The sequence below is a fragment of the Gobio gobio genome (genome assembly GCF_949357685.1).
Source record: "Gobio gobio genome assembly, contig: scaffold_117, whole genome shotgun sequence".
Classification (NCBI taxonomy): Eukaryota; Metazoa; Chordata; class Actinopteri; order Cypriniformes; family Gobionidae; genus Gobio; species Gobio gobio.
This window is the reverse complement of record NW_027645658.1, coordinates 9943-22582: the sequence shown is the minus strand read 5'-3', so window position 1 is coordinate 22582 and position 12640 is coordinate 9943. Positions and strand designations below refer to the sequence as shown.

The window sequence follows — 12640 nt, the reverse complement described above, 5'->3', positions numbered from 1 at the left end:
TTGTCACGATTAGTGAAATGTTTTTGAATTCAAGCGCATTCAGTGAAAAGTCTGAACCCTTTTCAAGAGAACATACACTTTTCAGGTAGATTGGAAATGAAAAGTTTTTTTTCCGTAATAAAGAAGACATATGACGACCGAATCGCTGCAAAGAAAAATCTGTTGAAGAATCTGTTGAAAAATACAATTCTGGCGAGCAAAAGGCATAACTTGCTGGGATTGATCAGAGGCTGTTAAAGCGCACACACACGCACACACACACATCCAGTATCCAGTGCTTGAGTGTGTCTTGTGCTGGGCTGCATTGATTTAATGCATTACTCAAACTGCTGGAGAGAGAGAGCAGAGGTAGAGAGTCTCTCCTGACTGCATTAGGAGCCTCCAGCCTTTGTGATTCCTTTTGATCAAATCTCTGTGAGAGACGCGTGTCATGCCCTCTTCCAGCCAGCTGTGAGGGGACTGGCCCGCCACCCAGTGGGGGAGGTGTGTGTGTGTGTGTGTGTGTGTGTGTGTGAGAGAGAGAGAGAGAGATCTCCTAAGGTGAGAGGCAGAGAGTACGGCGGGTAGGAGGGTCTCATTCCACTCCCCAGCGCCACACTCATCCTGGACGCTTTAGAGCCGCTCACACACTCACACGGGCCTGTGGACGAGCGACTGCAGGAGAAAGTGTGTGTTGTGTGGGTGAGTGTGACTGAACTGTGAGTGATGGATCTCTCGCAGTAGAACGCAGAACTTGTACAGACAGGAGCTGCTGGAATGGCAAACTGCTCAGAAACACTGGAAACTTCAGTCTGATCAAAATGTCTGAGGTAAGAAGTTGAGTTCAAGTCTTTCTTTGAGAATTTAAATAAGAACAAAAGTGGATTGTGACTTATTTGCAGACAAGGTTGCAGTGAAAAAATCTGCTTTTTTGTGTGGTGCTTTCACTGAATTGGCAACTTTTAACTATGTTGATCATGTACTGGTGGGACATAAATGAGCTAAATATATACACATGAATACAGTTTTTTTTTAATTTTCTCGCTAGATTGTTGATGAGAAACTTTATTGTGCTGTTCAGATGGGTGTGATATGCCTTCAGTCGTCCACTGGAATGTAATTCAAGACAGGAGTAATGCTGGATAAATGTGTGTGTGTGGGACGCTTGTTTCATCTGAAGACCAATGTAAAGACACATTCACTGTAGAGACTTACCGAAAGATTTTTGTCAAATCCCTCTTTTCTCAATTCCACTTTCTGTCAGTTTTGAGAGATCCTCTCTCTGTCTTTGTGCTAATGGTGACGAGTTAGTGTCCCAAAGTGGGACCGAGACCCCGTTTCTGGGCGGGCAAACACAGTTAATGGCCTTGGGGCGTGAAAGCTTTGTGTGTGTGTGTGTGTGTGTGTGTGTGTGTGTGTGTTCATTAAGCTCATGTTGATCTGTCATTTTTGTTCGCTGCTACAGGCCCGTGTTGTGAGATCTGACAGTAAAAACTCTTTCTGTTAGAGATTCCTCTCCCGCCGCGCTTATTTCCCCACACGCTTCTCTCCTCATAAGCCTGATCTATCATCTGATTATACCTCATGTACACTTTTCTGGTCCTAGGAGAACTACTAACTTGTAAAGTGTGTCAAAATAATATTTGTCTAATATTATAACATATCAGGAAATATTTTAATTGTGATCTTTGGGTGGAAGTTTACACATTTTACATTGTAGAATTATGTATTTAAAAGCAAAAAATTAATGTACATTAATTCATTTTACAGTTTTTACAGTTTTACAGATTTTTTAAGAAATTCAATTATTTTTTAATCATTAAAATTCAAAATAATATGCTGTATCATTGCGGTAGCGTATTTTACAATGCAGTCCCACCGTCAGCCATAAAGATTTACCGTTAGTGAAAACAGGAACATGTTTGAATCAAATGCCATAAAATACAAACACAGTAAAAATTCTCACATGTATTTCATAAAAAGGAATTTACGAACACAATAATGATAGATCTATAGAAAATGAACAGCACGTAAGTAAACATTTAAAATTCATCAAACACTCAAAATGTTTGTTTGGTTTAACACAATGCATCAAGTCATGTCATTTTGAAAGGTATCTTGTGCTTTCCGCTCTCTCGTTCTTTGTGTGTAAGAGCCGGTATGTTTCATAGATAAGGCTTGAGGAAAAAAAGTATGATGTGATTATTTCTATACAGGGTTGAGCGGTCGATTTGTGCTAAAGTGTCCATAATTAATATGGAATTACATCTGTATCAACCTCACTGTATGTGTTTGTGCTCAGAGGAATACTTTATATCATTTATAATTCTTTATTTAATGCAAAATTATCATTACAGCATTACCAGCATAACAATGAAAACTGGACAAGAATTAGAGATACTGTACGTCAACAAAACCTAATGATCATGTTCTTCACACACATACACACACACACACACACACATATATATATATATAGAAAGATACACACATGTATATATATATATATATATATATATATATATATATATATATATATATATATATATATATATATATATATATATATATATATATATATATATATATATATATATATATATATATATATATATGTGTGTGTGTGTGTGTGTGTGTGTGTGTGTGCGTGTGTATATAAATGCAGATCGAGGTGTACATTAACATGTTAAAGTATGAAATAGAACATTTTGGAGTGAACATAAGGGGGTGTTTGTGATGAATAAATATGGAGAATATGTTCAATATTGTTGTGTGTTTGGACAGGCTATTTGCTGTACGGTGGTGAACTGCAACTGTGACAGTTTCAGACCCGGTAAACTGAGGCGGCGACTCTGTGAACACTGTAGGCACGGCTGGGTCGCCCATGGTGAGATTCACATTACATTCACACAGATGTTTTCCACACATCTTCAAACCAGGCTTTCACTCTCTTTACTGCCTCTTCTACTTTTCACAGTGCTTTAAAGGAATATTCCGTGTTCAATACAACTTCAGCTCAATCAACTAAAAATGTTTATTACCTGAAGAAATTTTTTCAACGTCTTTCCTTTTCTTGAAAAATATATGATCTTTTTCTGCAAATGAAAAGAGTGGGGCCAGTTTGTAAATGCTAGAAAACTGTGAAGCACAGCGACACGATGTAAACAATGTGTGATTTTTATTGAGGAAAAAAAAATGTACTAACCTTTTCTTTGTAAAGTTATATCCAATTTTACAAATTGGTTTCCATAAAAATGTGATACCTAAGAAATATTTTATAAATGAATTTAGCAACTGTACAGCTCAAATAATACACAACTTTTAACTGACGTGATTTTATACAATTATGAGCTTCACATTTCTATTTCTATTCTAGTTTTAAATCCTCAAAGAATATATTGTGGTGGTGATCAAGATTATGCTACAAATGCTGATGTTTGAGCTTAAGTTGTTGAGCCTTAAATATTCCTTTAATAAACATATTCAAAAAGAAAGAAAGAATAAAAAATAAATAAAATAAATCCTTTATATTGTCATATTAACACTGTGGCATAAATGGATAAATTGATGGCCAGTTTCCCAGTTGTTGTAATTGTTATTGTTTGTAAATGATAATCGTGTACAATATTGTCTGTAATTTCTCAGCCCTGAACACACTTTTATTACAATACATATGCAACATGTTTATGGTTGACATCTTTTAACATTTGTTCAAATGCTCATTTAAAGCCACAGACACACACATTCTGAAGTGAATGCTGCCATGAAACACGTAGAGATGCTTCGCTGATTTCTGCACGCGTGATGTTAACTGCTGTCTGTTTTGCTGAATTGCAGCTCTGAGTAAGCTGAAGGTTCATCACATGTACCAAGGAAGCCAGGTGGAGATTGTTCACTCCAATGTGGTGTTTGATATCTGTAGTCTGATGCTTTATGGGACACAGGCAATTCCAGTGCGTCTCAAGATCCTGCTGGACCGACTCTTCAGCGTCCTTAAGCAGGAGGAGGTGATTCAGATCCTCAATGCACTGGACTGGACTCTCCAGGACTACATCCGTGGTTATGTCCTGCAGGTGAGCTGTTGCATTCACACACAATGATCCCACTTGAAAACATACTTCAATTTGAGATGTATAATTACAGTTTCATGACAGCGGTGAGCCACCAAAATTTCTTCAATCTACTTGCTTATCAAGTATTCAGGTGCTTGAATGAAATTCATGCTGGTTCCTCTAGTGGAGAATGTAAAGTTAAAACCTCTTCAGACCTCCAGATGAATGCTGTATGATAAAATATTTATTCTGGTTACAACATGAAGCTGCTGCATGACTTTCAAAGCCTGCTGGCACTCAAGAGTAATTACAGGCGGACTGAAAGACTGGCCCGACTCGCCTCTGATCTCCCCCCCCCCCCCCCTCCTACTTCGACAGGGAAACCCGCATCATCTAAATGAAGAAAAATTACGCTCTTGAACGCATCACTCGGCTGCAGTAATTAGACCTCTCAAGTCCACATGCATTAGATGTATGGATGACTTGTTATTTAGTAACTCTGTCAATCTGTCAGAAGTTATGGAGTGTTTTAGGGTCCTAGTGCAGGACATTTGTTAGTTTTGAATTCATAATGCAAATGATATTCCTTGTGTGTATGTGTCTAGGATGTGGCCGGTAAGGTTTTGGACCGCTGGGCCATAATGACCTTTGAAGAGGAGATTGTAACGCTGCAGCAGTTCCTGCGCTTTGGAGAGACCAAGTCCATCGTGGAGCTCATGGCCCTGCAGGATAAGGAGGGACAGGCCGTTGTCATTCCGACCACTAGGACTAATTCTGACATCCGCAGCTTCATCGAAAGCAGTACGCAGCGCTCTGTGCGGCCGCCCACTAAAGCAGAAGCGCCCGGTTGTAGCAACGGACACCATTTTGAGACGCTGGTGAACAGCATGGCCCTCATGCTGCCATTGCAACTGCTGAATTCTGTTCCAGCACCACTGCTGAGCTCCAGTACAGACTCGAGCCACCAGGAGGCACAAACGAGACATGAGGCTTCAGAACTAAGCCTTGACAGCACAGCTCCGTTCGACATCTCCGGCCCTGTGAGAGCAGATGTGCTGCTGGACCCACAGTCCCCAAAGATGGAGTCGGAAGAGTTTAACGTGAGTGGAAACTCCTCTCCCTCCACGCCTTGCACGTCTTCCATCACTTCTGAAATCACACACATGTCTCCTGAGACCAAGATGCGGTGTGCGGAGAAGAACGGATCCTTGAAGAAGGGCCGTGTGTTCTGCAGTGCCTGTGAGAAGACCTTCTACGACAAGGGCACGCTGAAGATACACTACAATGCCGTTCATCTGAAGATCAAACACAAGTGCACCATCGAGGGCTGCAACATGGTGTTCAGCTCTTTACGCAGTCGGAACAGGCACAGTGCTAATCCCAACCCACGGCTGCACATGCCAATGAACCGCAATAATCGTGACAAGGACCTGCGGGGCGGTCTGAGCCCAGGGCCGGAGGACGGGCCCGAGGGTGAGAAGAGAGAGTTCTCCTCCATCCCAGAGAGCAGGACGGTGTCAAGTTTCATCATCCGCAACTCTGAGCCCAAACTACACGGCTCTTTATCCAACATGAGCCAGAGCGGAATCCTCTTTCCCAATCTAAAGACTGTGCAGCCCGTGCTTCCCTTTTACCGAAGTCTGGTCACCCCAGCCGAGCTGGCTCATACGCCGGGCAGCTTGCCCTCCCTCCCGCTTCTGTCCTCCTCTGTGCCCATCAGCACCAGTCACATGCAGACCGACATGGAGCCGGTGCCCAAGAAAAAGTCTCGGAAGTCCAGCATGCCCATCAAAATCGAGAAGGATGAGCTGGCAGCAGAGGGCGTGTCCGAGGAGGAGACTCCGCCCCTCAGCCCCTGTACAGACACACACAAGTGTGACATCAGCAGCATGGGGCGTGAACCTGTGGACTGTGATGTTCTTCTCCGATCCCCCCCCAACTCACAGGACACAGAGTGGGACAAACTGACCATCATCTCACCGTCTTCTCCTTCCCTCTTTCACACTAAACAGAACGATGAGAAAGAAAGAGAGTCCTCGAAATGTGAAGAGCCAACATGCAGTTCACGGCCAGACCAGCCCTGCAGCCACCGAGCGGCCCATTTCACCCACAGCGGAGAAAACTGTGCAGACGGCTGCAGTGACCCAGAGACCCTATGTCCAGATGATCAGGAAGAGCAGTCGCACCCGTGTGAGATCTGCAGTAAGACATTTAAAAACCCTTACAGCGTCAAAATGCATTATCGAAACGTGCACTTAAAGGAGATGCACATGTGCACTGTGGACGGCTGCAATGCTGCTTTTCCGTCCCGTCGCAGCAGAGACCGGTAAGGGTTAGGCTTGAGAGAACTGAATGTGTGTGTGATATTTAAAAGCACGTGACAGTTTTTGTGTTGATGCATTAGCACTGAGAGTCAGGCCCGGCTCCAGCTTTGAGATGTTAGGTTAATTCCTGGTGCGTTGGAGTTTATACATTATTTGATTTTTTTCCTCGTAACTTTATTCTATAACAAAAAGTTATTTGTCCTGCCAAAATGTTCACAAATGTTCTATTTGTATTTTAATAGATAATGTTAAATAAAGACAAGAATACAGTCAGTAATACAATTTAAATACATTTACAAATGTACACAAATTACAAACAATAGCACAAATAAATACAATAGAACAAAGATACAAATGAAATGAGCAGATGTCAGATCTAACAGTATTCAGGTACTATAATGTATAAATTAAATATATATTAACCCTATTAAAGCTAAGTTATTCAGTCAAGAGCAGATCTGAGCAGTTTTGTTCATTTTCTTTTGTTCTTTAATTAACATTAATGACACAAACAGCGGCTACTGTCACTTTAAGACCAAATGCACGGATCTGACACACATCAGATTTTCATGTTCATTAAGACTTTTGATTTTTACTCAGTTAGGACTGTGCTTACGAGGACACTTGCCAAAACTGTGTGTGCCTTCGTCTGTTTAAGCGTGATGAATTGCAAAAGAGAACTCAGTTTGGTAATGTTCTAATCCCGCTTTCTAGTTTCAAAACAACAAGTGTACTTTTTACACCAATCAGCCAAAAAGCATGAGCTGAATTGAACATCGCACCCATTTTGCAGTCGTCGTTATTTGGCGTGGGGCCGGGCCTGCTAAGAGTTGAGGATTGATTTTACAGTTAGAAACAAGAGCATGGTGGATTTCTCTTCAAATGTTTTTGCTTTTAATTCTCTAGACACAGTGCAAACCTGAATCTGCACCACAGGCTGTTGACCAAAGATTATTCAGGAACATCTTCTCTCCGCAGAGAGCATCCAGATCTCCCTCACAAAGAGCCGCTCAGTCAGATGTCTGTCATCCTCAAAGGGAGTCACCGCACAGGCCTCGTCTTCCCCATGAGTAAATCACTGGAGAGAGCAACTGAGCCAGTAGAGGGAGCTGCGGAGAGTGAAGCCGTGTTGGACCTGAGCACCAGAGGAAGCGGCCACTCATCCTGGGACTCAGACCTGGGCAGTGAAGAAGGGCTCCCTCTAGAGGACAGCGATGAGAGCTGCGACGGAGGGGCCGTGTCTCCACCTTGCCTCAGCCAGCAGTCTCACAGCTCGACACCCATCACTTGCCATCTCTGTCAGAAAGTTTACAGCAACAAGGGCACATTCAGGGCTCATTACAAAACGGTGCACCTTCGCCTCCTTCACAAGTGCAAAGTTCCCGGGTGTGACACTACATTCTCCTCTGTTCGGAGCCGCAACCGACACAGTCAGAATCCAAATCTACACCGTAACCTTGTGATGAACACCTCCCTAAATCAGGAGTAGGACACACTCAGAGCCATATTCTCCTAAACATACACACTCAACGATTCACTCTTAACAATTTGGGTTCAAAAGCACTCTGGTCATTGTACTGTACAATCAAGCACAACTGGAAGGACAATCATATTTATAATAAACCTTGATGTCTTTTACCTTTTTAATGTTAAGATATGTTTTCATCTCTACCGTAATATCTACTTGAGAAACTTTACTTATATTTATTGATTTTTTAAGAGTGGGACAGAAAGACAGATGCCTAAAAATGACTGAAGAAATAAAGCAAAAGATTGAAGAGACAGAGACGCTCACCAACACACAAGAAAGCACATCCAGAATGATTTTAATCACCTTAAGAGATCCTTAAAAACAATCAGTGCTGTTATACAGTATGTTAAGTCCCTCAATCTTTATCCAAAGCGTGTTTTCCTTCTCTGCACTTATCCACTGAGGGCACTCATCTCTCCTTAGCCCGAGACTGGGACAGGACATCGATCAGCAGATTAGAGAGAGAGCGGGCGAGCGAGCACCACCGAGTGTGGGTGAGAGAGCCATTAGGAGCCTGAGCTGTTTGAAGGTGCAGGTCATTTTCTGGTAGTATTTTTGTGTTTGCTTGCTGTTCAGATTTGTTTTTATTACAAAAGTTTCAGTGAAGTTGACAGATTGTGTTGCCATTTCAATCAATATGCTCTTTAAAGAGGCTGTTGTGTTCTTGTTGAGTAAGTTATTGTATGTATGTTTTATTTTAGGGGCCAAGCAACTGCAGAGTTTGTTTTCCTCTTCTTCACGTGTCGTGTGACGTCTCCAGACCCACTTAAACTCTATAGCACAAAACAGCTCAAATTCAGACTTTTCTTTTGCCTTTCCATCATGCGGTACATAATTCTTTGTGATGAAATGCATTATTTTGGCAGGATTGACTTTGTATTCACACTTTCTTCTTGTTGTGAGATCTGAAGAAATCAGTGAAATCTGTCGTATTGTTATTTCAGTCTGAATCTTCCCTGTCTCGGTCCTTTTTACATTTGTTACATTAAATAATGCTATATCCTATTAAATGGACTTGTAACTCCCGCTGTCGTGCTTGGCCCCTTAATTGCTGCTTGCAGTTATATTGCTGTAGTTGTTATTCTTGTGGAGACCAAAGATTTTCAATCCTGGATGAGTGTAAAGCAGCGTGAGCAACAGAAGAGTAAAACTGCCCACATGGACACACCAGGGTCCTGTACATGCGAAAACACAGGTTGCTCTAAAGGGTTTTCCTCAGTTTGATTTGATGCTGCTTTATAATGAGCATGAGCTATCAGTAAAGTCAAAGGATCGTCCCAGTGAAGGCTTAGGCCGAGGTCAGCAAATGAAGACTTTCTGATGCTCATAAAGCTGAACAAAAACGAGAAGACTCCCACAAACACACATAAACCTGTGGACATTTATTCCTTTAACTTTTAACTTTGCTTTATATGTACAATCTTTTGTAACCCCCCCCCCCCCACCCTACACCACCACCACCAAAAGTGTATGGTGAAATGTGATAGGCAGGGTTATCAGGATTATAATAACAATCTAACCCACAATCATTTATTTGTGTTCAATCATTTTTGTCTGTGTTAATAAAAAATCTAAAAATATCAGTAAATGTATACTTTTATACATGAACATAGTTAAGCAGGGGGAAACAAATAAAATATTCACAATTGTTGGTTCTTTTCTGTGATGTGTGGTTTAACAATCATGTAATGATAAGCATAACATTTTGACAAGTTCTGTATTCATTAGCAGAAAATAACCGAACATCAGACGCTATGACCTCCTTCTCTAGAACTCTGTTTATTTTGCAGACATTTTGGTTCTTGTGTTTGTTTATCTGTCATTTGCACAGGTTACACTGGGTTCACTAAAATACCTGTGACTTGACACAGATTACAGGACATGAATAACAGATGGTATGTTGATAAAAGTAAACAATATGAAGTATACATATGGCATAGAATGTGGAATCTTGTCTACCGCACTCTCAGTTAAGGGTTATGACTGACTGTGGGTCATAAACATGAATTACAGGGAAAAAGAGCTTCTGTTGAACTGTGATCACGGCACAAATATCACATCAGGTAACGTTGTTTCATTTGAAATGTTATTACATTTTACAATTGATTAATTACAGTATTTTTGGCCAAAACAATCATTATTTACCCTAACCCTAACCCTAAAAGACCAATCTGAGACAGGTGTCTTGCCACACTGGCTAAAGTAAAACACACACTTCTTTAGGCGTTTCCCACCCGACTGGAACTGTGTGAGTGTGCATGGTGACATTTTTATATTTTACTTACTCAATTTATTTTTCTTTTTTATGTTAAACAAATAGGCTATCTACAAAGTCTTATTTCTGTTATATATATATATATATTTAAATAATTTACCAGCTTCTATATGCACTTGCTGCCAAGTGACACTTTTGTTCGTAGTGCTCTGGCTCCACCTTGTGGCTCATGGCACACTGCACTATTTAGTTTTTTTGTCTATTTGTTTGGTTGTTTGATCAGTGGGTGCTTCTCATTTCTTATTTGTGCATCCTCGTTTCCTTTCCTCGTGTCTCAGCTCTAACCCCAGAAGTGTAGGATCAGCACTGGGTGCGAGGGAAGAAAGTGAGGACGCAGGAATCGAAGGAAAGCTTATTTGTAAATTGGAATATTCTTGATCACTCGAGTGTCATCAGCTGCACTCAAGGCATCTGCCCTTATGCTGTTGAAGTTAGGGTTAGGGTTAGTTAAGAAATTAATAAATAAATATGAAAAAGCAAGATGCCTTGTTGAAATGTGTGATATGTGATTTATTTAAAGGTAAAGCATAAATTAAAATGATTATGACAGATGCGTAGGGGGAAGAGAATTTATACGTGCATCAGGTTTCTCAACAAGAAAGACTTTCGGATAGGATCCTCACTCCTCGTTCCTCGCCTTCTCGTTCCTCACTCCTCTGAAAGCGTCCTCACTCCTCGTTCCTCACTCCTCTGAAAGCGTCCTCACTCCTCGTTCCTCGCCTCCTCGTTCCTCGTTCCTCGTTCCTCGCCTCCTCGTTCCTCACTCCTCTGAAAGTGTCCTCACTCCTCGTTCCTCACTCCTCACTCCTCATTCCTCACTCCTCTGAAAGTCTCCTCACTCCTCACTCCTCACTCCTCGTTCCTCGCCTCCTCGTTCCTCACTCCTCTGAAAGCGTCCTCACTCCTTGTTCCTCGCCTCCTCGTTCCTCACTCCTCTGAAAGTGTCCTCACTACTCACTCCTCGTTCCTCACTCCTCTGAAAGCGTCCTCACTACTCACTCCTCGTTCCTCACTCCTCTGAAAGCGTCCTCACTACTCACTCCTCGTTCCTCACTCCTCTGAAAGCGTCCTCACTACTCACTCCTCGTTCCTCACTCCTCTGAAAGCGTCCTCACTACTCACTCCTTGTTCCTCACTCCTCTGAAAGCGTCCTCACTACTCACTCCTCGTTCCTCACTCCTCTGAAAGCGTCCTCACTCCTCACTCCTCGTTCCTCACTCCTCTGAAAGTGTCCTCACTCCTCACTCCTCGTTCCTCACTCCTCTGAAAGCGTCCTCACTACTCACTCCTCGTTCCTCACTCCTCTGAAAGCGTCCTCACTACTCACTCCTCGTTCCTCACTCCTCTGAAAGCGTCCTCACTCCTCACTCCTCGTTCCTCACTCCTCTGAAAGCGTCCTCACTACTCACTCCTCGTTCCTCACTCCTCTGAAAGCGTCCTCACTACTCACTCCTCGTTCCTCACTCCTCTGAAAGTGTCCTCACTCCTCACTCCTCGTTCCTCACTCCTCTGAAAGCGTCCTCACTCCTCACTCCTCGTTCCTCACTCCTCTGAAAGTGTCCTCACTCCTCACTCCTTGTTCCTCACTCCTCTGAAAGCGTCCTCACTACTCACTCCTCGTTCCTCACTCCTCTGAAAGTGTCCTCACTCCTCACTCCTCGTTCCTCACTCCTCTGAAAGCGTCCTCACTCCTCACTCCTCGTTCCTCACTCCTCTGAAAGTGTCCTCACTCCTCGCCTCCTCGCCTCCTCACTCCTCTGAATGTGTCCTCACTCCTCGTTTCTTACTCCTCACTCCTCTGAATGTGTCCTCACTCCTCGTTTCTTACTCCTCACTCCTCGTTCCTCACCTCCTTGTGGTGCAGAGAACTGAGATGTCCTCCAAGACGGCTGACTTTGATGGGTTCCGGGTCACAGGCTGGAGGACGGAGGAGCGAGGAAACGAGGAAGAGTCAATGAGAGGATTGAGAAGCACTCAGTGGGTCAAAACCCACACATGAGGAAGCATCAGTTTTTAAAGAGTTTGTGGATGAAGTTTGGGTTATGGTTTGGGAAAAAGGTTCCCTTTCCCAAAATTACTCTTCTGTGTCGTAACTGCAAGGAAAGAGTCATGTTTTAGCCATTCATTCTATGCACTCAAGATGTCTGTGTGGCATTGGCGTAGGAACCGGGGGGATGGGGGGGGGCGTGTCCCCCTCAATATTTGAAAATGCTGCATGTGTCCCACCCAAAAAATTGCCTATACCGCAGGGACAAAAACTGTGCATTTGGAACTTTTATTTTGAAAGCGCAAGTGCGACAAAGATGATATTCGGTTTTGCCAGCAAGTCAAAGCCAGAGTGATAGGTCCCATTTCATGCTATACAGTATTTGAATAATCACCATTCGCCCACCAGCTTCATATTCTTCACTTTTCACCTATAGTCGGACTCGGAGCATCTGATTGGCAGAGAGAAGTTAACATTACACTAGGAACATAC

General features: G+C 42.6%; 1 protein-coding gene across 2 annotated transcripts; it reads left to right on the top strand.

Moving 5' to 3' along the window:
* The first annotated feature begins 311 nt into the window (after positions 1 to 311).
* bnc1 (basonuclin zinc finger protein 1) lies at positions 312 to 9541 on the top strand. 2 transcript variants are annotated; one of them, XR_013816044.1, is made up of 6 exons: positions 539 to 809; positions 2764 to 2866; positions 3817 to 4052; positions 4637 to 6357; positions 7262 to 8415; positions 8588 to 9468. XR_013816044.1 is itself a non-coding variant. In XM_079846428.1 (5 exons), exons 1-5 carry the CDS (start codon positions 801 to 803, stop codon positions 7842 to 7844), a joined length of 2652 nt encoding a protein of 883 aa, XP_079702554.1. In that variant the 5' UTR covers positions 312 to 800; the 3' UTR covers positions 7845 to 9541. The 2 variants fall into 2 exon arrangements, 1 of the variants encoding a protein (XP_079702554.1); XM_079846428.1 differs by having other exon boundaries at positions 312 to 809; positions 7262 to 9541.
* Positions 9542 to 12640: the final 3099 nt, after the last annotated feature.